The sequence below is a fragment of the Poromitra crassiceps genome, assembly GCF_964638095.1.
Source record: "Poromitra crassiceps genome assembly, contig: HAP1_SCAFFOLD_447, whole genome shotgun sequence".
Lineage (NCBI taxonomy): Eukaryota > Metazoa > Chordata > Actinopteri > Beryciformes > Melamphaidae > Poromitra > Poromitra crassiceps.
This window is the reverse complement of record NW_028151960.1, coordinates 95,961-122,291: the sequence shown is the minus strand read 5'-3', so window position 1 is coordinate 122,291 and position 26,331 is coordinate 95,961. Positions and strand designations below refer to the sequence as shown.

The 26,331-nt window shown below is 42.8% G+C and overlaps 1 protein-coding gene across 1 annotated transcript in view; it reads left to right on the top strand.

Annotated features, from left to right (window-relative positions):
* Positions 1-531: 531 nt before the first annotated feature.
* LOC310771226 (trafficking protein particle complex subunit 11-like) overlaps positions 532-26,331 on the top strand; it is a 54,647-nt gene continuing 28,847 nt past the window's right edge. Inside the window, exons 1-12 of the mRNA XM_083663882.1 lie at positions 532-876; positions 1,769-1,988; positions 3,649-3,818; positions 10,606-10,676; positions 12,938-13,052; positions 13,256-13,355; positions 16,227-16,300; positions 17,214-17,310; positions 18,320-18,453; positions 23,027-23,168; positions 24,293-24,386; positions 25,968-26,047. Of these exons, the coding sequence (XP_083520008.1) occupies positions 1,782-1,988; positions 3,649-3,818; positions 10,606-10,676; positions 12,938-13,052; positions 13,256-13,355; positions 16,227-16,300; positions 17,214-17,310; positions 18,320-18,453; positions 23,027-23,168; positions 24,293-24,386; positions 25,968-26,047 (1,284 nt within the window). The 5' untranslated portion in view covers positions 532-876; positions 1,769-1,781. The remainder of the gene's footprint in view (positions 877-1,768; positions 1,989-3,648; positions 3,819-10,605; positions 10,677-12,937; positions 13,053-13,255; positions 13,356-16,226; positions 16,301-17,213; positions 17,311-18,319; positions 18,454-23,026; positions 23,169-24,292; positions 24,387-25,967; positions 26,048-26,331) is intronic.

The window sequence follows — 26,331 nt, the reverse complement described above, 5'->3', positions numbered from 1 at the left end:
CTTACTTCTGGCCACCTGTCATCCATGTTTGTTGCTCTTTCTGACCAACTTGAGCACTTGAATGGTGTCATGTAGCAACTACGAATTCACAACTGGTAAGTGCGAGCTTCCGAGGAGTACGTGAATGCAGCACAATGGACACAGTATCGGGAATGGGAGCACATCACTGTAAATAGTTTGCACTCAAAGATGTCAGAATCCTGTAGGAGGCGGTAATGCAACACTTGGATGCCAACTGCCATAAAAGTCAACAGAAGAAGAAGAAGAAGAAGAAGAAGAAGAAGAAGAAGAAGAAGAAGAAGAAGAAGAAGAAGAAGAAGAAGAAGAAGAAGAAGAGGAGGAAGAAGAAGAGGAGGATAACCTTCAGGGGATAAGCGTTGGATAAACTACTCATTCTGGAGTATTTAATATCAACAAGATTAATTAATACAATCTGAGAAAATTGATTGACAAAGAGAATAGATTTTAGTCCACACTCCAGGTCAATGGGTGGCGGTAATGCACCCGAAAGCTGTTTGCCAACCGCCATTAAAACCACAAGAAGAAGAAGAAGGTGGTGACCGGAAATACAAACAAACCGGCTGCTAGCTAGCTTGTGTTTTTCTCCAATTAACGTTAGCTGCTGGAATAGCTACTTTACTTCTGTCTCTGTGGAATCTATCCACTGACTGATGACACACCGCAGATTGGTTTTCGGGCGATGACCAGATCCGGAGTTGGGATAAAACGACTCGTCTCGGCCTGGAGCTCCAGCTGTACAGACCTGACAGCTAGCCTAGCCTAGCTAGCCTCTTCTCCTTAACCCACCCGACTGCTAGCTAGTGGACTGCAGCTTACTCGCTCTTAACACCCTTCACTTCATGTGATGCAGTCGCGGTATGTTTTTTTCTTAATATATATTAGCTAGCTAGTTACTTCATAATGTGACACGCAAAACGCAACTTTATTACCAGTTGATAAAAGGACATCAAGTAGACATGACAGGATAAGGTTAAATGGCAATGGCTAGCTTACTTCCTGCTTGCTATGTTGTCATGTTTGTCTTCGTAACCTAAAGTTAGCAAGTAGCTAAACTGTCATATAATGAGATACAGTAGACTTTCATTTGAATGTGACAAGTGTTTGTGTCACATTAGCATTACACCACTAACGTTGGTTAGCTTCTGGCTGCCTGTCACTCTAGCCTCCTCCAAAATGCACCAAAACACTGCGTCCATGTCTCAAAATCGATATCATTTTACCCAAACCAACACTAGTTTTCTCCCAACAAGAACACTAGTCATAACACATTGAGCTAAAACACTAACAACAGGTAGCCTTACAGTAGACGCAGTATTTCGTACTTGGGTTGACATAGGAAATGTATAGATTATGTTTTTTTTTCTTTTCTTTTTTTAAAGAAACCTTATTGAAAACACAAACATGCCACAATTTGTCTCTATAACTATATTCGTTTTTCTTTTAGGATTTTGAATATATTTAACATATTTCAATATAGTATTTTTTCATTTAGCAAATTGCTGTCCACTTAAATTTGAACTTCAATTTAGCATGTTTGAAAAGAGTATCTAAACGTTCACAAAAGGGGCTATAGATACAGTTTTGCTGGTGTTTGAGAGCTACGGTTGACCACTCCTGGCATACATTGACTATGACACATTTCTGGTAATGAGTGGTGTAAGAGCCTCTGAGATTGTTTTCCTTTACTGATCTTATAGCTGTTCTGTTTTCTGATCTTAGAATGAGAATGCTGATGTTTTTCTTTTAGGTGTTGAACAGTCATGATGGCAGGTTCCCAGTGGGAACTCCCTCCAGAGTTATGTTGTCGGCCCATGGCCTTTGTAGCTTTGACCGGGCTGGATGTGGTCTACAACGCAGTGCACCGAGCCATCTGGGATGCCTTCTGCGCTAACCGCCGGGCCGACAGAGTCCCCATCTCTTTCAAAGTCCTCCCAGGAGACCACGAGTACCCCAAATGTCGCACCAAGGTGAGCAATAGACAGCGAGATCTTCAAGAAGTAATTCACATCAACCTCTCCCAATTGATTGCTATCATTTGAAAATGTTAACATTTTCAAAATCACACTGATTGGCCACAGCGGGGCACTAGAAGTACAGGTCAAAATTAACAAGGTAACAGTATTGTAAACATGTCCTCCACAAATGACACAGTCTCTCTGGTCAGTAATTTGGAAAATGCATGCTGAGATGCATAATTTCCTCAAGTTTGACTAAATTTCAATAAGCAGTGTCTGATGGCACATTCAATTTGTATTGGGAACTAGGAATTATCTCATTTGAATAAACAGTATTTACTACAACTTTCACTACTGTTGAAGTGCGGAGCTGCCATCTTGGGGGATGAAATCTGAGGTCAGGTGACGTCACAGGGCGGCGTTCCTGTCTTTGACCTGGGAAATTCCTAGTTCCCATTACCAATGGAGTGTGCATGAGATATTTTGTGTATTGAATGTTTGGTGGATGAGGGAATGAACAGAAGGAAACAATTTCATAATTGGGGCCAGAAATAATCACACCTCCTCCTATAAGTTAAAATTACATGCAATTTGGTGAACATATCAGCTGTTCTTCCTCTACAAATGTGCCTCCAGGACCATCACTGTATAATTGCGGATTGAGTTTGTTGAAAGTCAGTTTTCTCCCTTTTTTTTGCAGTCAAACAATCAACCTTCCTAGGGTGCCACACATGCAAAAAATAAAATACTAGCAGACCATAGTTAGATTTCCATTCAGGTTTTGCACAAATTCTAACTGAACTTTGAAAAGTCAACAATCCCAAAATTAGAATCAGACTGTACAAGCTGCCAGCTGTGCAGAACACAGGGTTGAGGTAACTCTGCATCATTATTATTTCACAAAACATGTTTTTAGAATAACCTCTCTATCAACAGACAAACAAATCTGCCTCAAGGGGACGTAAAACCTTTTTGCAGTATTTGCTGATTTTTTCTTTTCGAAATTTGGAGTTTCCATTCAGCTTATTAGTTAGGTTGATGACAGGTTCGTGTTGGTAAAGGAAAAAATAATCCGGACACTGTTTTTGAAGCTCCCACGGTGAGTTTTTAATTACAAAGATACAACGTTTCGACCCTCACGGGTCTTCATCGGGCAGTAGGAGGTTGGTGTTGGAACCTGCGAAGCATTTCTGCGTGTCGCACATTCACCATTGCCCAGCTGGCTGGCTGCAGAAAGAAGACCAAGGAAAGTCCTCTTTATAGTAATAATCAGTCAATCAAAAGAAACGATAGCCACAGTAGGCTACTGAGCTACTGAGCACATAATGCGCGGCTGTAGCTCAGGAGGTAGAGCGGGTCGTCCACTAATCGCTTTGGATAAAAGAGGTCGGTGGTTCGTTTCCCGCCTCCTCCAGTCTGCATGTCGAAGTGTCCTTGGGCAAGACACTGAACCCCAAATTGCTCCCGTTGGTGTGCCAGCACCCTGCGTGGTAACCTGCCGCCATCGGTGTGTGAATGGGTGAATGTACCTACTGACTGTAAAGAGCTTTGGATAAAAGCGCTATATAAATGCAGGCCATTTACCATTTACCACACGTCAGTGCTGCTGTATGTTGTACAATGTAGACATTTGTGTGAGTCTCTATACTGTCGTTTGTCTCTCCCTCTCCAGCGGACCTCGTATGAGTGGTACATCCCTAAAGGCATCCTGAAGACAGGCTGGATGAACAAACACCTGAACCTGGTGCCGGCTCTGGTGGTTCTGTTCTATGAGCTGGACTGGGACGACCCAACGTGGAAGGAGAAACAGTCTGAGTGTGCCACTAAAGTGGAGATTGTCAGGTAGGAGTGTGTGTCTCTGTGTGTGTGTGTGTGTGTGTGTGTGTGTGTGTGTGTGTGTGTGTGTGTGTGTGTGTGTGTGTGTGTGTGTGTGTGTGTTAGGGGTGTCAAAAATAATCGATTATAAGATGCATCGCGATGCGGACCTGCACGATTCTGCATCGATTCACAAATGTCAAAAATCGATTATTATTATTATTATTATTTTTATTTTATTTTTTATAATCAAATAAAATATAATGGAAGTACATGCAGTTGTTTATTTTAATTATGGATCATAATACAATGCAATTCTAAATGCACTTTTATTTTAAAAGTAGCCACACAGTGAGAAAAAAGAAAGTGAGAAAAAAAATCATGTATTCGGGAAAAAAAGTGATGCATCGATTTAAGATGCATCGAGATGCATCGATAATCGTTATCGAATCGAATCGTAGCCCTCTGAATCGTAATCGAATCGTGAGGCCAGTGAAGATTCACAGCCCTTGTGTGTGTCTGTCTGTCTGTCTGTCTGTCTGTCTGTGTCTCTCCATCAGTGAGTCAGGCCTATGTTCTACTTGCTTTAAGTCCCTCAATTCAGAAAGCAGATTTTCTTCATATCAAATCTTGAAAATGGTTTGTAATGATTGTTTTACATCCAAGCTCTTATCCACAACAACTTAGAGTAAGTGACCATGTTGGGGGTAAATGAACAACAATAACATGTTGCACTTTAATATCTGTGCAATATCTGATACCTGATTGTTTATACATGTAGCTTACTTATACGTAGCTTATTTATCCATATAATATATATATATATATATATGTATATTAGGGATGTCACAATATATCGTCCCACGATATATCGCGATATCAAAACGTGACAATATGTATCGTTGAGATGAAATCTCATATCGCAAGAAAAAGAAGCTGAACATGGTGGCACTGATCTGCATCTGATTGCATGCTCGCTCTCCTTTTCATTGCTTTGTTTGAACAGACGAGGGACGTTACAGACACGGAGGATGAAAATGGTGAAATTACTCAAATTAGCGTGGAGGATGCCCCCTCAACTTACAAATCGATCGCAAAAAAATATTGTTAAAATATTGTATCGTATCGTGAACTGAGTGTATCGTGACACCTCTAATATCTATATATACACACCCTAGGAATTCATATTCATCATAGATACAGTAGATACATTACTTTCATATACACATATTCAAAATAGATGCTTTTTTCATACACTTATTATTATTGAATTGTATATAGTAGTTAATGTAAATGTTTAATTATCCTTTGTTTGTTATTCTTGTTTGTTTTAGACTGAGCATACATTTTTCTTTTGTGTGTGAGTACATGTAAGGGTTAATGTACGACGAGGTGTCCATTATCACTTTTTAAGGGACGACGTGGAGGCGTGAACCGTCCGAGGCGAAGCCGAGGACGGTTGCCTCCGCGAAGTCCCTTAAAAAGTGATAATGGACACCTCGAAGTGCATTAACCCGCTTATACCATGGTCACTTGCCAACAAAACAATAAGACCAGTCATTTATATTTCCATGTGTAATAAATAAAGCAATCTAAATGGCTAAATGTCTGTTATTCATACTGTAAATCAGTCTTCCACGAAATAAAATAGTCCCTCCCACCTCCACCACCCGCTCCGTTTTAAAGCCGACTCAAACGTTAACTTTATTACAGGAATGCAGGTTTAACGATGTTTTGCGTTCTACATTAAATGAAGACATTACCGTTTGGCAGCTTGCTTTATTTTGTATGATAGATACGTATTGGCCAAGTATATTAACATTTAAGAGCGAAGACTTTCAGGAAGTGAGAGTGAGAGAGCAGCGCCCTGCGTGTGCTGCTGATGTGGTGAAATGCAGAGAGAGTTGTCTCTCTCTCTCTCTCTCTCTCTCTCTCTCTCTCTCTCTCTCTCTCTCTCTCTCTCTCTCTCTCTCTCTCTCTCTCTCTCTCGTGCACGAGGGAAATCTTCTCTTTCTCGCCGAGAAGAGCCTGGTGACGCGAGGTTAAAAATCTCCGAAACGAAAATCAAAATTGTAAATAAGAGTTATTTTTGATAAACTGAGCACACAGGGGTGATTTAAATACTTACTTTGACCGAGTCAATTTTTTTCTCAACATCCAAAATTGTCATATTAACCCTTAACGGGGGTATAGAGCTCAAACTGCTCTCCTGATAACACTGATGAAACTATGGCGCATTGATATGAACGGTGAACAGACCATTTAGCTAGGTGTCCATTATCACTGTACAATATCACTTTTTAATGGACACCTTGCAGCCAATCAGAATCGAGTATTCACTCAGACCATGGTATAATAAGAGTTAAGCGGACCGGAGCCAATTTCCTTGTATGTGCAGTTGTGCACATACTTGGCCACTAAAGCTGATTCTGATTCTGATTCTTCTAATAAAGACACTTGAACAGTAGGGGTGGGACAAAAAAAGTTGACGTTTATTTATGTTTGTAGTTGAAACAAAAACATAAATACTGTAGGCTACATGAATGGAAATGTTTGATCATTAATATCTACTTTTAGAAATTATATAGGTAGGTAGGTTATATAGGTTTTCTTGTTTTAATAATAATAATAAAAAGACTTAATGTGTAACTTTTCCTCCGTGGTATCGAAAATGGTATGAGTGAGTGAACTCTGAGAGAGTTCATGTCAATTCTGCTAATAAATACATAATACCTGCTTCTTGCCTTTTAGGGGTATTTTTTTCTCTTCAGTTACACAGGTATCGTGATGTATCGTCTTCCAATATATCGATTATCGCAGTATCGCAGTATTGCTGTATCGTGATAATATCGTTATCGAGGGCCAAGTATCGTGACGATATCGTATCGTGAGCTACTCAGCGATTCCCACCCCTATTGAACAGTCTAATAATGGTGCAAACACACCGGACGCTGAAGTGACACGGAGCGTCTGGCAGTGCACGCAGTTTCATTTCTGCGCCCTTGTTAACAGATCAGACCGGTCACACCTCGCGGCCTGCAGCGACAGTCTCCAAATGGGGAAATAAGATCTGTGTGCATACTGCAGCATGTCCAGCCCTGTGAAGGCTACATTCAGCCCTGTGAAGGCTACATTCAGCCCTGTGAAGGCTACATTCAGCCCTGTGAAGGCTACATTCAGCCCTGTGAAGGCTACATTCAGCCCTGTGAAGGCTACATGCAGCCCTGTGAAGGCTACATGCAGCCCTGTGAAGGCTACATTCAGCCCTGTGAAGGCTACATGCAGCCCTGTGAAGGCTACATTCAGCCCTGTGAAGGCTACATGCAGCCCTGTGAAGGCTACATTCAGCCCTGTGAAGGCTACATTCAGCCCTGTGAAGGCTACATTCAGCCCTGTGAAGGCTACATGCAGCCCTGCGAAGGCTACATTCAGCCCTGCGAAGGCTACATCTAGCCCTGTGAAGGCTACATTCAGCCCTGTGAAGGCTACATTCAGCCCTGTGAAGGCTACATTCAGCCCTGTGAAGGCTACATTCAGCCCTGTGAAGGCTACATTCAGCCCTGTGAAGGCTACATTCAGCCCTGTGAAGGCTACATTCAGCCCTGTGAAGGCTACATGCAGCCCTGTGAAGGCTACATTCAGCCCTGTGAAGGCTACATTCAGCCCTGTGAAGGCTACATTCAGCCCTGTGAAGGCTACATTCAGCCCTGTGAAGGGTACATGCAGCCCTGTGAAGGCTACATTCAGCCCTGTGAAGGCTACATTCAGCCCTGTGAAGGCTACATTCAGCCCTGTGAAGGCTACATTCAGCCAAGTGAAGGCTACATGCAGCCCTGCGAAGGCTACATCTAGCCCTGTGAAGGCTACATTCAGCCCTGTGAAGGCTACATTCAGCCCTGTGAAGGCTACATTCAGCCCTGTGAAGGCTACATTCAGCCCTGTGAAGGCTACATTCAGCCCTGTGAAGGCTACATTCAGCCCTGTGAAGGCTACATGCAGCCCTGTGAAGGCTACATTCAGCCCTGTGAAGGCTACATTCAGCCCTGTGAAGGCTACATTCAGCCCTGTGAAGGCTACATTCAGCCCTGTGAAGGCTACATTCAGCCCTGTGAAGGGTACATGCAGCCCTGTGAAGGCTACATTCAGCCCTGTGAAGGCTACATTCAGCCCTGTGAAGGCTACATTCAGCCAAGTGAATGAGCTGAGCAAGCTGGAGGGAAAGTTCATCAAAGTTAGTGAGCAGGGGAGATGGTCTGCTGAATAACTTGTTATGAATAACTTCTTGGAAACAGGCTGGGTTCCTTGGGTTTCTCTGTTAATAGATCCACCATTCTGCAGCACAAAGTCCATGAAGTTCAGTCTTCCAGAAAATCCTTCCACCATTGCATAACTGGTATTTTAGTATGCTGTCGCCAAAACGTTTTGCTGTTCAACAAGCAGTTGAACAGCAACAGTTTTGGAGGCATTCATTTAGTTTGACAGTTATTGAGAGTTGAGTTGATTTGAGTTCAGTTGTGCACCAGTGATGTCATTTGTGCACTGCACACATGACATCACTTTGGATATTTGTGATCATGTGCAGCAGGTACAGGTAACTGCCAAACTAAAGCACCAACAGGGTTCTGTCTACACAGGTAACAGCCAAACTAAAGCACCAACAGGGTTCTGTCTACACAGGTAACAGCCAAACTAAAGCACCAACAGGGTTCTGTCTACACAGGTAACAGCCAAACTAAAGCACCAACAGGGTTCTGTCTACACAGGTAACAGCCAAACTAAAGCACCAACAGGGTTCTGTCTACACAGGTAACAGCCAAACTAAAGCACCACCAGGGTTCTGTCTACACAGGTAACAGCCAAACTAAAGCACCAACAGGGTTCTGTCTACACAGGTAACAGCCAAACTAAAGCACCAACAGGGTTCTGTCTACACAGGTAACAGCCAAACTAAAGCACCAACAGGGTTCTGTCTACACAGGTAACAGCCAAACTAAAGCACCAACAGGGTTCTGTCTACACAGGTAACAGCCAAACTAAAGCACCACCAGGGTTCTGTCTACACAGGTAACAGCCAAACTAAAGCACCAACAGGGTTCTGTCTACACAGGTAACAGCCAAACTAAAGCACCAACAGGGTTCTGTCTACACAGGTAACAGCCAAACTAAAGCACCAACAGGGTTCTGTCTACACAGGTAACAGCCAAACTAAAGCACCAACAGGGTTCTGTCTACACAGGTAACTGCCAAACTAAAGCACCAACAGGGTTCTGTCTACACAGGTAACAGCCAAACTAAAGCACCTGTCTACACAGGTAACAGCCAAACTAAAGCACCAACAGGGTTCTGTCTACACAGGTAACAGCCAAACTAAAGCACCAACAGGGTTCTGTCTACACAGGTAACAGCCAAACTAAAGCACCAACAGGGTTCTGTCTACACAGGTAACAGCCAAACTAAAGCACCAACAGGGTTCTGTCTACACAGGTAACAGCCAAACTAAAGCACCAACAGGGTTCTGTCTACACAGGTAACAGCCAAACTAAAGCACCAACAGGCATCTGTCTACACAGGTAACTGCCAAACTAAAGCACCAACAGGGTTCTGTCTACACAGGTAACAGCCAAACTAAAGCACCAACAGGGTTCTGTCTACACAGGTAACAGCCAAACTAAAGCACCAACAGGCATCTGTCTACACAGGTAACTGCCAAACTAAAGCACCAACAGGGTTCTGTCTACACAGGTAACAGCTAAACTAAAGCACCAACTAAAGCACCAATAGGCATCTGTCTACACAGGTAACAGCCAAACTAAAGCACCAACAGGCATCTGTCTACACAGGTAACAGCCAAACTAAAGCACCAACAGGGTTCTGTCTACACAGGTAACAGCCAAACTAAAGCACCAACAGGCATCTGTCTACACAGGTAACAGCCAAACTAAAGCACCAACAGGGTTCTGTCTACACAGGTAACAGCCAAACTAAAGCACCAACAGGGTTCTGTCTACACAGGTAACAGCCAAACTAAAGCACCAACAGGGTTGTGTCTACACAGGTAACAGCCAAACTAAAGCACCAACAGGGTTCTGTCTACACAGGTAACAGCCAAACTAAAGCACCAACAGGGTTCTGTCTACACAGGTAACAGCCAAACTAAAGCACCAACAGGGTTCTGTCTACACAGGTAACAGCCAAACTAAAGCACCAACAGGGTTCTGTCTACACAGGTAACTGCCAAACTAAAGCACCAACAGGGTTCTGTCTACACAGGTAACTGCCAAACTAAAGCACCAACAGGCGTCTGTCTACACAGGTAACAGCCAAACTAAAGCACCAACAGGGTTGTGTCTACACAGGTAACAGCCAAACTAAAGCACCAACAGGGTTCTGTCTACACAGGTAACAGCCAAACTAAAGCACCAACAGGGTTGTGTCTACACAGGTAACAGCCAAACTAAAGCACCAACAGGGTTCTGTCTACACAGGTAACACCCAAACTAGGACAATATAATAACTAGGACAAATTAAAGCACCAACTGCCACAAGCTACCATGGTTTTACTGCACATTTTCCATGCAATTAAGTCGATTTTTAGGTGTAATAAGGGTTTTATTTAGTGTAAACTAAACTGGCTATTAGCCCACTCTGTTAAGTTGTTTTCAGTAGAACGTCTTACTCACCCTTTAAATTCCCATTTGCAGTCAACTGAATCAGAGTTGCTTGTCTGTTATTTCGGCTGTATGGCTGCTGTACACTTATGGTCACCGGAAGCATCTTTAGAATTGTAACATCTGTATTGTGTCTCTGTTCTTAGGACCAGTCTTCAGGGACGGAACACCAAGGTGGCTGTGGTGTTAATCCAGAAGAAAACCCCTCTGCCTCCAGGTAAAGCCACAATCAATCACATGTGTGGGACGTGTCAACGCTGGCCACTAGTCCACATTACATGGGGACAGTTAGCTTGTACAGACTTCTGACAAGAATCTGAAAACTTTGTCAGCTGGTAAAACAATCAAAGTAGCTGGTTAAATTTGGGACACTGTAGCTACTGCAGCAAAATAAATAAATACAAAATAAATCAAATAAAAATCCTGTCCTGGCATTGCTTTTTCCCTGCATTACTGTACTGTGGCATTTACTACCAACACTAGTTCTTGAAGAAAGGCAGCAACATGGCGGCATCCATAGTGCAACCTGAGCAAAGGTGTCTATTATACATAGTCGGGTTTCCATCCACCTGTTTTTATGCGAAATGTCAATTTGCACATAAAAAAACTGAATGGAAAACACTGCCAAATTCGCAAAAACCTCCAAATATCGCAAAAAAGTTTTCACGCTTGAAGGAGGCGGAAAAGTCGGGTGTATCGATAAAAGGAAAATGTGATAAGTGCAGTGGAAACAGATGAAGCGATATTCTGTTGTCTCTATTGAAAAACCAGGCAGTTTGCCTTGATCACTGCAAAATATGACGTGCTGTGTAGCCTCCACACAATAGGGCTACACACGGTAAATCATGGTAAATACGCAGCACAATACCCGTCGTGGTAAACAGAAGAAGACTGGGATATTAACTCATTCAGTGCCAGCCACTTTTGGAGAACGGATGCTCCCAGTGCCAGAGTTTTCAGAGCGTTTTCAGTGATTTCTCGAGGCCCACAGAATATTGTGTGATATTACTATGTAAACACCGAACACGCACAAGAACGAGCTGGCTCTATTGTATCATCAGCAAAAAAAAGTTTATTGATACCATTTTCCGTTCTTTAGTTATGAGCCGGAGAAGATAGGTTGTTTTCAGCGTTTTCAGGCTTTTCAAATTATTAGCTGAGATAATCCGCCTTTTGTGAAATGCAGCATTTCAAGCACATTCACTGAGTCTGAAGATAATATTTTCTGATGTAGTGACGTAGTTGTTGTGTGATGCCCTGCGTGCACCACCCGGCACCACCCCCCTCCCCCCCTCCCCCCGTAAACTCCTCCCCACACTGCACACAGCCTCACGCAACCATTATATTTTCGGAGTGCGTTTGTGTGCTGCTGTCGGCTCTCAGCGCCACAGCAGGGAAGAGCCAACGCGGATTGCTGAATGGTTTGGCGTCAGGGGCTGCTTTCCTGCCTGCTAATCGGGTGGGGAAACTATACAGACAGACAGACAGACAGACAGGGACAGAGGGGCTCAGTTGTGAGCGCGGATTGACTCCTGTTCGGAGCCAATGTCAGCTCCCGCGACAGAGCAAATGGCTCTGGGAGCATGTATCGGTTTGTCTTTGATCCACGGCTTTTAGGCTGTTTCTCGGACCTGTCTCTAATCTGGACTGCACCGAGCAAGCACTGTCGCCACCTAATGAGTCCGTAAAATAGGTTATACACCTCCAATAGCTACTATAGTTGTACAGGAGCTGCGGAAGGCTTTGATCGACGTCCCACCGTCAAAAAACGCATTGGACGTCGAAGGACGTCCGTGGCATTCTACGTCACTATTTAATTGGACGTCGAAGGACGTCCATGGCATTCAATGAGTTAACTTTAAGGCGACTCACTTCTAGACTTGAATTAAATTGCATTCACTCAGCCTTCTATCGCTGCTCCGTGGATTATAATGTTATGCTTTCCGAATTGCACCTGGTAATCCAGAAATTGCGTTTTATGGTACCTTTGTCTACTTGTAGATCATCAATAAACCTTAAATGAATAACGTCAGATGTGTTTAATAGAGCTGTATATCGGGTCTAGCAGCTGATCAGCAGCTCAGACAGCCTCAAACACCAGGTGATTGACAGCTCTATAATTCGTCTAATAGCAGCGGATGGAAACGCGCATTATTCCGCATTTTCTTTTGCCGACTTTCTGAAAATTCGATTCAAATTTGCATGGAAACCCAACTTATGACTGTGGGCCCTGTTACCAAGTCGGGCATTCACGACTACTGCATTTGAGTACCGGTAGTCATCGACTAACAGTAGTCAACTACTAGTCGACCAGTCACAGGAAATATCATACTTTTTTCACCCAATACAAATGTCAACTTTGCTCAGTCAACTATGATGCGCAGTGTCGACTAGTGCTTTTGATAGTGGACTAGTGAGCCGACTAGTCTGTGTCCCTATTACCTAAACCTGATCATCATGAACCTGTTGTGTGTGCAGGAGAGGACTTGGTGGCGTCAGAGAGAGCAGCATCTCTCTGTAATGCCTGTGATCTGTCTGGAAAGAGCCTCTTCGTCCTGCCACACACTGACCACCTGGTGGGCTATATTATCAGGTAGGAGCTATTCACACACTGACCACCTGGTGGGCTATATTATCAGGTAGGAGCTATTCACTCACTGACCACCTGGTGGGCTATATTATCAGGTAGGTACTGTATTCATGTAAAGATGACGTCAGCTTTACACCCTACCTTTACAATCAAATGCAGGTTGAGCCACAGCTCATGTAAGTTGACTCTGCCTGGTGATGTTCTAGGTTGGAGAACGCCTTCTATGAACACTCTCAGACATACTACTACACTGAGATCCGCAGAGTCAAGTCACACAAAGAGTTCCTCAACAAGACCACACACCAGGTAGGAACACACACACACACAGACACACACACACACACACACACACACACACACACACACACACACACACACACACAAGGGATGAAACGATAACCGGTTTTAATGATAACCGTGATAAAATTCCTTACGATAACCGTACGCTTTGAAAAACATGGTAAATACGGTCCATCATCAACCAAAGTTGGCAACCGTCTCCCAGACGCAGACGCGCAGCCTTGGAGAAATGATTTCAGTGAGTGTATTAGTACTTTTTGAAAAATTTCAGCACATTTGAACTAGGGCTGTGAATCTTCACTGGCCTCACGATTCGATTCGATTACGATTCAGAGGGCTACGATTCGATTATAAAACGATTATCGATGCGTCTCGATGCATCTTCAATCGAGGCATCACTTTTTTTCCCCAATACATGATTTATTTTTTCTCACTGTGTGGCTACTTTTAAAAGTGCATTTGGAATTGCATTGTATTATGATCCATAATTAAAATAAACAAATGCATGTACTTCCATTATATTTTATTCGATTATTATTATTATTATTATTATTTTTTTAATAATACATTTTTGACATTTGGGAATCGATGCAGAATCGTGCACGTCCGCATCGTGATGCATCTTATTATCGATTATTTTTGACAACCCTGATTTTAACAATACCGTGATAATACTGATAACTCTGATAATTTTGGTCACTATAATCATGATGTGAAATTTTCATATCGTTTCATCTCTATCACACACACACACACACACAGACTTCAGTGTCTGTGTTATGCTTAAGCCAAATATATATTAGACAGTATATATTAGACAGATGTTTAGGATTGCTTTGATCATAATTGCACTTGTATATCTCCTTCAAACCTGTACATGTAAATTTGTCAACAAAGACGTATCTTTCATTTGATGCATTATTTTCACTAGGTCCTATTCTCGTTAATGCGATATCTCAGGAACGCCTTTAAGGAATTTCTTCAAATTTGGCACTTAATGTCCACTTGGACTCAAGGATGAACTCATTAGATTTTCGTGGTCAAAGTTCAAGGTCACTGTGACCTCAAGTCCGTCCCATTTGAACACGATATCTCAGGAGCGCCTTGAGGGTATTTCATGACATCTGGCATAAACGTCTGCTTGGACTCAAAGATGAACTGATTACACTTTGGTGGTCAAAGGTCTCTGTGACCTCACAAATACAGTTTTTGTTCATAACTCAAGAATTCATACCCTAATTATGACCACATTTCACACACATGTCTAATAGGATAAAATGATGAAGGGATGACATTTTTATATGTAAAAGTTCAGAAGTCAGATTCACTGGGAGGGACATCATAATGTTTTGCTTCTCACTGTAGCTGAGAAAGCCATCTAGGGTCGTTCTACAAAAAACGGTCTAAGTGCTGACACTTGACGGCAAAATCATTTAAGTTGACCTAAGTTAAGAATCACATTAATTATATTGATTTGGACCTCAAGATACTTGTATGAGTCCACCCTCTTCACTTCCCCAGCAGCACAGGGGGTGTGCCCTCCCGTTCCTCTGGTAGCTCATTGGATTAGCTTATATTGAGCTTCAGGTGATTGGTCGTTGCACCATGTGATGAAGCTCTCTCTCAGTCCTCTGTTCCCCTCTGTAGAAAAGAGTCTCTAAGTGAAGACAGCATGTTTCTCACTGGAATCATACATATATATAGTCATAATATAGTCATAGCTTAGCTTGACGTGACCTCACATCTTTCACTCTACGTATCAGTCTGGACCCACCCACAGAGATTTCAGTGGGTGGGACTACTTGCCTTGCCAAACAACTCCTTCAGCCAATCAGTGTCGCCAAATTCAGTCAGATGAGAAACTCCACTGGTGCATACTCTTGTTCTTCTTTAATTGTTGTTATTGAGTCTATTGCTGCAATAACGGCACTTATGCCTGTGTGTACTCTACTAACGTTAATGTTAGCGCTCATTGCTTCTGTCTACTCTACTAACGTTAATGTTAGCGCTCATTGCTTCTGTCTACTCTACTAACGTTAATGTTAGCGCTCATTGCTTCTGTCTACTCTACTAACGTTAATGTTAGCGCTCATTGCTTCTGTCTACTCTACTAACGTTAATGTTAGCGCTCATTGCTTCTGTCTACTCTACTAACGTTAATGTTAGCGCTCATTGCTTCTGTCTACTCTACTAACGTTAATGTTAGTGCTCATTGCTTCGGGAGACGCCATTACTATTTTGCCCTGATTGGCCGGTTATGTTTAACACATTGATACCTGATGCAGCATTTGTGTGTGTATCCCTTTAAAGGAGTGTGTACGAGGCCGCAGGCTGACTGCCGAAGATAATCACAGCCGTATTAAGAGTATAACATCACAACCTCCGATGTGATATTGCTTTTATACAACAGTTGTACAGCATAAACAAAGCTATTCTTTCAAGTAATTTGCAACAACAGGTGATTTCTGTCCGTTATTTGTCTCCGCTAACAAAAACTGTTCCCTTAGGATTGCACTACCAAGTGTTAGAGCGCGTGCTGCGCGTGTACTGGGCCCAGTTACATTCTAATTTGTGGAAATTGCTGTGGGCGGGTAGAGGTCCACGCCAGACTGATCCGTGGAGCCAAACAGATTTTTTTTTTTACCTTTATTTATTCAGAGGAATCTCCATTTCACACAAAAACAACAACATGTCATAAATACCTTTTGAGTCAATTCTTTCAAAGTGTTCATGACATTATTTGATGTGTCAGACATGGATGGAAACTGCAACTTGACTTGTTGGTGGAGGCATACAACTTAAATCACATGAACATAATAACTGGTTTTCTAGGTACCTGCCATGTTTGTTCTGATGCTGTGTTCTCTCTGTGTGTAGCTGCTGTTTGTCAGACACCAGTTTAAAATCGCCTTCTTCAGTGAACTCAAGCAGGACACGCAGAACGCTCTCAAGTAAGTCTCAACCCATCCACCCACAATGGATACGAAGGCCACTTCCTCCTCCTTCTTCTTCTTCTTCTTCTTCTTCTTCTTCTTCTTCTTCTTCTTCTTCTTCTTCTTCTTCTTCTTCTTCTTCTTCTTCTTCTTCTTCTTTTTTTTTTTAAGCAGTGTGGCCAGCTGTCAAGCAAAAAAACAAAAAAGTAATTGTCGACTATTTGGTTGATATTTTTAGTTGGATTTCTACCTCCGCCAAGGAGGTCATGTTTTCGGTGCCATTTGTCTGTCTGTCTGTTAGCAGGATGAGTGAAAAACTGTGATTTTCATGAAACTTGGTGGAAGGATGTAGCACGGTGGTATGGTATGGTATGGCAGCACGGGCCAAGGAAGAAAGAAACCATTACATTTCAGCGCCGATTCCATCAAGGAAGGGGGCGGGGCCAGGCTACAGAAAAGGGACCGCACCTCGCGATCTAAACTTGCGTAAAATAAGCAGACTGGACTCTTTTGGCTTTGGCCTTCCATCACAATTCATCATCTCATTTCTTTATCAACAAAAGCTCTTCTCCCTCAAGTGAGTGGGGGGAAAAATCAGTGTTAGGAAATCTGATTGAAATTTGACCTGTGAATTGTGTCAATACTCCGTGTGCAGTTCAGGAAAAGAGTTGTTATTATTATAATTTTTATTAATTCATTAATTTATTAATTTATTTTCATCTTTTGTAGGAAAAAAAATAAAAAAATATCCCATCCCTAGGCTTGTGGCTATTGCTCATTGCCCTCCCTCTGTGTGTGTGTGTGTGTGTGTGTGCGTGTGTGTGTGTGTGTGTGCGTGTGTGTGTGTGTGTGTGTGTGTGTGCGTGCGTGTGTGTGTGTGTGTGTGTGCGTGTGCGTGCGTGTGTGTGTGTGTGTGCGTGCATGCGCGCAGGTATTACAGAACAGCATACAGTCTTGTCCATGAGCTGAGAGCCCACGAGACCAACATCTTGGAGATCAAAACAATGGCTGGATTTATCAACTATAAGGTATGTTTCACACGGTCTATAAGGTATGTTTCACACGGTCTATAAGGTATGTTTCATAGGGTCGATAAGATAAGATAAGATAATCTTTATTGTCACTTCATGGTACAAGTATCACAAGCGAAATTCTGCTTGGTTCGCTCTCAGAGTCGGAGAGCAAAACCGGGTCGCCATTGAACAGCGCCAGCAATTTGGATTGGACAAAGCATTTAAATGAAATACACTCAGAATTCACATTATTACTAATTTGAAGAGTAATAAAGGCACACTTCAATATTATACAATACAAATACATTTGTTGTAAGTGTACAGGATTACCAGCAAAGACAACCCACACCACGACACCAAGGAGGCTGCCATTTCAGCGCCAGCTTGGTTTGTGGGAGGGAAGGGGGGGGGGGGGTTGCGAAAGCGGGGGGAAGTTGCTGAAGGCGGGGGTGGGCTTTAGGGGAGGGGGGGCGGGAGGGGGGGCGGGAGGGGGGTGGGGTTTGGGGGAGTGCGTGCGTGACCATGTGTGTTGGCCTATGACTGGAGTCCTTAGGGTCCATGTGTGTATATGTGTGTGTGTAAGTCTGAGCCCCCTCCTGGCTGAAACACAGCGGTGGCTGTAGAGATGGCCTCGGTTTTTCCAGGAAACAGGAAATAAGAGGCCAAGCCCAGACACCGGCAGTTCAGTGACACATATATTTAGTATGGATTTAGGCTACTCGTACGTCCGGTGATCCACCACACTCAGTGTTTTCTTTGTGCCACTTTGAGTGAGGGGGAACTATTGGAATGGCAAAACAGCTCAAGGGGTACATAAGAACGCACTGTATAAAGCATCAGAATTTAAAGTCTGACTTCTGAATGGGCTGACTCAGTGTTTTTTGCTTGAGGCTATATTAACAACTTTACATAAGCCAAAGTACATACGCAGTCTGCACTTATTGCCCCTGTATTTCACCCCCCTCCCCCTCTCTCTCCCCCCCTCTCTCTCTCTCTCTCTCTCTCTCTCTCTGTCTGTCTGTAGATCTGTCGTCTGTGCTTCCAGCACAACACCCCTCTGGACGCCATCGCCCAGTTCAGGAAGCACATTGACCTGTGTAAGAAGAAGATCGGCAGTGCAGAGCTAGCCTTCGAGCACACGGCCTGGATGTCCAAACAGTAAGACACACACGTCGTCTGTCAACCCAGAGAACACGCACACACACACACACAAACACACACACCAAGAGAAAGTTAGTGTCGCAGTAGTTTCAAACTTCCAGAAGTAGTGCTAACATAAAATACTGCATTATGATTTCACTCACAAAGTAAAAATATGTTAATAATTTTGCACTGTGGTCTTTTGGATCTTATGTTTAAGCAATATATCACGAGAGCAAGTGTGTTGTGGTGAATATATCCCGCTGATAAACTGTTGCGGCCTCGTGGGATAACAGTTTATCAGCTGGATATATTCCACAACACACGCTGCTCGAGTGCTATATTGCTTTTATAAAACGGTTTCCAAGTATGATAATATAATAATAATAATAATACTATAAGTCCGACTCCGACTGGCATGTCATTCTGATAGAGTCAGTTGAAACACTACTGTAAGGCGGGACCGCAAGAACATGCGGGTGATTTGATTGGATCGTTCTGGAGACTGAAGTTGACATTGGCCAATCCTGGCGCTTGCTGAGTAGCTGAGATTTTTCTGGAAACCCCGACAGGCAGCTCGAGCCGCAGCGCTGCATTCTCAGCGCTTGTTGAGAAGCTGAATGCTTTCTGCAAAGCTGACACCAACTAACGTTACGGGGTTAAATGCGGAGTTAAATGCGGGGTTAACAGCCTTTCTTTTGCAAAGAAGACATTAGCCCGCATCTATTCTTGTACAAAACATCATTTTCTGCGAAGTATTAGTAAAGTTATAAGCGAAGATCGATTCACAAGGATCTGACAGCTGTCTCCGCCATTTTTTTTTCTACGTTGTCATTTGAGGTAAGCCTTATTATTACTCTCTTAGTAAGAGAGTTGCCATGGCAACCAATAACCCATGAGAGGGGCAAAAAAACAGCACTCAAAATAAATCATTTTGGGTTGTTTTATTTACCTTCAAGCAGATTGACAATGAACGTTTCGGCGTGAGCCTTCTTCAGCATTGTGCTGACAGAAGACGGACATGACGTATAAATAGTGTCAAACCGGAAGTACAATCAATTACATTATCAAGTACTGGAAATATCTCACAACATAAAATAACAACGAATATAATATCAAAAACATCAGAGAATATCAAAAAAGAGATAAAGGTACAATTTTAAACAGTATACTTGTATATAAGTCTGTATATATTACACAGCAGGAATGCAATAATGTTTTGCAAACGAGAAGAATGAGGCTGGATGGCCACACTTGTGTTAGATAAGCACAGATGGAAAGTCAACATATTAGAATAACAAAAATCAGTAAGAAAATATTAAAATAGAATTAGAAAAATACATAATAAAATGCATATAAGTGAATGCATCGGATAGAGATACTGCAGGTCCACACATGACGCTCCCACACTGCCTTACAGTGCAAGAGCATCATGCGTGAACCCACAGCACATCCACCCGACGCACCCCCTAAAGAAAACAACCTAGCAAAAGTTCTTCATTCAAGCCCTTGGGGTGTTCTGTCTGTAAGGTATGTATCCAAAATGCCTCTCTTTGTAACAAGGCCTTGTCTCTGTCACCCCCCCTCTTCAGTGGACTGACCTGTTCTATACCCTGGAACCTGAGGGAACACACGTCGTGACCAAACTCATTAAAATGCCTGGCGACAGAGGATTTTATATCTCTGTTTCTAATGCTACTCTTGTGTTCTGAAATGCGAGTTTTCAACTCTCTGATAGTTTTTCCAATGTATACTAGCCCACATGGACACTTCAATAGATACACAACAAATTTAGTTTTACACGAGATCCTACTCTTAATTGAGTACTTTCTTCCAGAGTGAGGATGGAAGAATGTCTCTCCTCTGATCATAGCATTACATTGAATACAGTTAAAGCAAGGAAAATTACCATTCTGTACATCAGACAAAAAATGGGAGGGGCCAGGGGGGCGTGTGTAGCAGTCAGCTCTAACGATCATATCCCGTACATTTCTAGCCCGTTTTTGAGCAAACAAGGGAGGCTCGCCAAATAAATGGCCCACTTGGGGGTCACTTTGCAAGATGTTCCAGTGACTTAAAACACATTTTTTTATTTCCTGAGAAGCAGGTGAAAAAGTAGCAGCACACACTATTCTAGACCCTCGGGCTCACTAGTCGTGACTTCCAGTCACTGACTATTTGGACAACCAATAACCCATGGCCATGGGTTATTGAACTCGGTTACTGGAATTATACAATGGCTGTGAACCAATCAGATTGCTTGATTTGAGAGAGCCGTTTTATAATTTACTTTGTAACACTCTGCTCTCTTCCTTTTATCCATTTTATGTAAATGAATTGCCTCTGAAAAATGTGACTTAAAAAAATGGTGCAAGAACCCTGTCTGTGTATGAAATGTGCAACACAAATACGCAGTTTTCTCTCCAATTGTACTAATTCTCCCTGCTGTCCCAGTCGTCGCTCCACACCCTCTGCCCATCTGGGAGAGTTGTAGACTATACATGCTTCCTCTGATACATGCAGTGTTTCCCATACATAAAGGAATTTGTGGCGGGCCGCCACAAAAGGATTTTGACCACCACAAAAAGATGTTGACCAAAATAAATAAATAAATAAATAAATAAATAAATAAATATATATATATATATATATATATATATATATATATATATATATATATATATATATATATATATATTTTTACAGTGCACCTGAACGCAAGATATCCGCTGAATAAGTGTCCAATAAATGTTCATGTCATTCTGGCCAATACTTCTGTTATAGCATTTCAGTATGGAATATGGAATATCTTTCAATAATCTATGATTTAGCTGCTAAATTGTCAAATACCGCCATCTGCTCGCTACCCAGGCACTTATGTATGTACTTAACCTAACTAACTTAACCTAACTAACTATCCGGTGTGCACAACATTGTCAGCCTAAACTCCGGCTGACACCCCAAAAACCTAGCACACAAGGACATTGACACTTTACAAGGTCAGCTAGGGGAGGAGCTCTCTAAGGTTAGCACTTGGATGTCTGACAACAGACTTTCTTTACACTTGGGCAAAACTGAATCTATCCTATTTGGTTCTAAACCCAGGCTTAGGAGGACCCCTGAACTCAGAGTTGAGCTAGGCTCGCAGGTTATAAAAGCCAAAACATCAGTAAAATATCTGGGCTGCATATTAGATAACAGTCTTGGAGGTGAAGAAATGGCTCTCCAGGTAGTGGGCAAAGTTAATGCAAGAACCAGATTGTTAGCAAGGAAGGCCAATCTCTTAGACAGAGACAGCATTAGGCTGTTAGCAAACAGCCTTGTGCAGCCTCACCTTGATTATGGCTCTTTGGCATGGTACAGCGGGCTGACAAAGGGTAGTAAACAAAAACTCCAGGTAACTCAGAACAAGCTGGTCAGGGTGGTTTTGGGTTGCGGTCCACGTGACCACGTGGGCAGGAACCAACTACAGGAATTAAAGTGGCTACCTGTGGAGGCCAGGGTGGCACAGATTAGACTTACAATGGTCCATAAGATAGTCATGGATAGGGCCCCAGTATACCTCACAAACTACCTCACCAGAGTAGGAGAAGCACACAGCCACAGCACCAGAGCTAGCCCAGCCAACCTACAGTCAGTTAGGTGCAAACTGAAAATTGGCCAATGTTCCTTTGCTTTCCAGGGGCCCAGTGAATGGAATCTGCTCCCACTGGATATTAAGGAGGCCTCAAGTCAAAGCACCTTTAAAGTTAAACTTAAGAGGTGGCTGCTAGATAGGGTTCCTGAGTAAGGGACTAGGCAGAAATGGCGTATTGTATTGGTTGGTCTTCTTTTGTTATGCTGTAATGTTTTAGTACTAGATAGCCAGATTTTATTATGAAACTACAGTATGTGTGGTGCAATGTCTGTATATTTAATGTACTGTATGTCTAAGACCAAGGACCACAACGGAATTAAGTTTTTATCTACTTTTTGTGTTATCATTGATGCCTTTTTGGAATTGCATGTACATTTAATGTATGGCATTTTTTTTTAAACGGATCATCAAATAAATCTATCTATCTATCTAACCTACAATCCGCTACAGAAAAATGTATATTGTTTGTTTATTAACTGGCCCCTCGCCTTCTATCATTTCACGAAAGTGGCAAAGCAAGTTGAGTATCCCTGACCTATAGGGAGAAATTTAGTTTGTCATTGTAAACCCACAGCACAGTAATGATGACATGTTCTTCATAGATCTAGCATTTAAATTTTGCTCTTAAACTTTCTCAAAGTACACCAAATTCATGCATTTTACTTTAAAATGTAAAAAAAAATCTTGCGGGGGAGTATGCACCCCCCTAGGGGGTCTGCGGTCCCCCACCACAAATACTCAAAATCCTGTGGGAAACACTGACATGTGCTTCTTTTCACCTGACAGCGATGAGTTTCACAGAGGATCATGCTATTCCCCCCCCCCCCCCCAAACAAACGACCAACCAACCAGTTGTACCAATCAGTTTCTTTCTTTCTTTCTTTCTTTCTTTCTTTCTTTCTTTCTTTCTTTCTTTCTTTCTTTCTTTCTTTCTTTCTTTCTTTCTTTCTTTAGGTTCCAGTCATTTGGGGAGCTGTTTGATGAAGCCATCAAACTGGGTCTGACAGCCATCCAGACGCAGAACCCCGGCTTCTACTACCAGCAGGCTGCCTGTTACAGCCAGGACAGGAAGCTGCAGGCACAGCAGCTCTGCCAGGTCACATGACACACTGATCACATGACACAATGATCACATGACACAATGATCACATGACACAATGATCACATGACACAATGATCACACATGCACGCACGCAAAATGTTACAATAAATCATGAAAATAAATGTAACGTTAAAATAAATCATAAATAAACTCTTTCACTCCATTTCTTATTTTGTAATGTTATATTCTTCAAAAGGTGGTTTATATTCATGCATTGCATCATCTTGCAGTTTTCTAAGCAGAATGTTGTAGTCGGGTAAAGCGGGTACTGAAGGCCAAAAATGTGAGAACCACTGTTCTAGTAGGAAACTTGTATTCTAGCGTCTTTCTCGTACAGTATCAGCTGAATGCAGTTGAAGGGCGGAGATAACCTTGCTTTTGACTACATGTACGCACGCGGCGCGAATGATGGCTGCCTCGCGTGTCCTATCCAGTGTTAATGGATAGGACGTGCACGACCGATGCTCCAAACGGATGCAGGGGCATAGCCACCAGCAAGCATATCTCCGGCCTAAAGCTGTTTGCTTGTTAATAGAGAGCCAAAGTGAAACGTCACTTCCTGCTTTCTCCCTGTACCAGTGCTGAAGAAAATATGAATGGCAGTGAACGGAGAATAACGTTATTTTTTTTTTATCCCGTTTGAATTATGCCACGGGGTGCCAATGCTAATTTTGTCAATTTAAAACGTAACTTTGCATGTCAAGAAAGTCGCAGTTTGTCGTCAAACTGAAACGTAGGGGTTAGTTTCGTCTCAAAACTTCATAGCTTGTGGAAGCTCGTGGCATGTCGCCGGTCTTCAGCTTTGCCGGTAGAGAAAGTGACGTCACTTAGGCGACAGTGTATGTAGTCTTTCTGATTTATAACTTATAGTCCAACAGTTTGGTGACAAACTGCAACTTTCTTGACATGCAAAGTTATGTTTTAAATTGACAAAATTAACGTTGGCACCCCATGGCCCAATTAAAACGGGATAAAAAAAGTAACCTTATTCTCCGTTCATCACCATTCATATTTTTTCAGCGCCTGGTACAGAGAGAAAAGCAGCAAGTGACATTCACTTTGCCTCTCTATAGAGTAGACAGTGTTAATACTTTCTGTTGATTGGTTGGCTGTTCCAGGCTGGAGTGACTTATCCCACCCCCGACCCGTTGGACACGCCCACTGGAGCACTGGACTTCTATGGCCAGCGACCATGGAGACAAGGACACCAGAGTAGATACACACACACACACACACACACACACACACACACACACACACACACACACACACACAGGGACATCAAAACACAAACGTGTCCTCTTTGTAAAGGGCAGTTTAGAGTCCAGTGATTTATCATAGCCCGACGGGCATCGCTGAACGTGTTTGGACGCTGTCGCTCATAAAAAGTATAAACACCCAGGTGAGAGGAGAACACATCACAGAGCAGGATGTGTTGTGATATTTTCACATGGATTAATGCAACACGGACGTCGGACGGACAGACAGAGAAGCTGCCAGTCAAGTCAGTCACGTTACTGTTTTGATTGCAACATTACAAAACTGTCTATCTGCTTGCTAACATGCTGTGTGATTATCCATGCTAACGATGTTTTAGCTGTTACTTACCGTCTGTGTTGAGAATGTCCGCTTTCCAGGCATTTGCCTTTTTAACAGCATCTTTATAATCTGCCCGGTCGTCAGCCAAACAAGTTTTCCACAATTATGTGATCTTCTGCCATTGTTAATTCAACTAACTAGCTAACTAGTAGCTTCAGAAATTGCGGTAGGAGAGAGCAAAAAATTGGGGTTGTCATGACAACGGAGCCAACGATGGGGTCAAAGTTGAATCCAGATGAAGTCTTGACGATGGTCGCAACGTTCATCACAACGATGGCATATCGCCCGTCGCTGGAAGTATAAACACTTGTCGTTATCACCGATGATGGAATGTGATCATGGTCGGTCGCAACGAACATAAATCGCTGGACTCTAAACTGTTTACGGTGATAAATCATCACATGATTTGAGACTCAGGGAGTGCCAGAGTGTCAGACCTCCTACTTCCACTTCCTGCCAATGGGCCAATAGAAAGTGGCGGTAGAGGAAGCTGCATGCAGCATCTATCATCTACTAGCTGAACACCCGTCCCTGTGTGATGAGCCAGTTAGTCAGGCCTCGCTCACTCTCCTCTCCTCTCTCTCTCCAGAGGGCTTTCACAGTCCACTTCAGAGGCTGATTACACTTCCTGAAAGATTCAGGCCAATCACACGTCAAATGGCACAGCTGTGGCCAAACACAATTCTGCTCACTCACTCACACAGACACTTCACATTCTTAATGCTTTTATGCTTTTATGGTCTGGTCTATGCCTACATTCACACACACACACACACACACACACAAACACACACACCGATGGCGGCAAGCTAACACGCAGGGTGCTGGCACAACCACAGGGAACAATTTGCAGTTCAGTATCTTGCCCAAGGGCACTTCGACACGCAGGCTGGGAGAGCCCGGGATTGAACCCCCGACCTTCTGATTAGTGGCCGACCCACCCCCCCCCCCCCCCCCACCTCCTGAGCCACAGCCGCCCCCAAGATTAGGTCAACTTGACATTTAGAATAATACAATTGCCCCACCTCTGTCCATAATGTGGTACTACTAGTGTCTCTAATACATAGCTATAGGGCTAATGCATTGACATGTTGTTTTAATATATAGCTATAGGGCTAATGCATTGACGTGTTGTTTTAATATATAGCTAGGGCTAATGCCTCTAATGCATTGACGTATTGTTTTAATGTCCAGGTATCGACCCTCCAGACGGTGAGAAGGAGAAGACAGGAATACTGGCCCTCCAGATTAAAGAGAGAGACGTACCACATTCTGTTAGTACCCACACAATACACACATTACATACAAGAATACACACACTGAACATACTAAACGCATAGACAGTACACTACACTATAACATACTAAACACATAGACAGTACACTACACTATAACATACTAAACACATAGACAGTACACTACACTATAACATACTAAACACATAGGCAGTACATACTAAACACACAGACAGTACATAGTAAACACTAGGGGGAGGGGTTGCTAAGTAGTTTGGTGTATACCTTGGTCTTTGGGGACACAGCACACCCCACTTAAACCC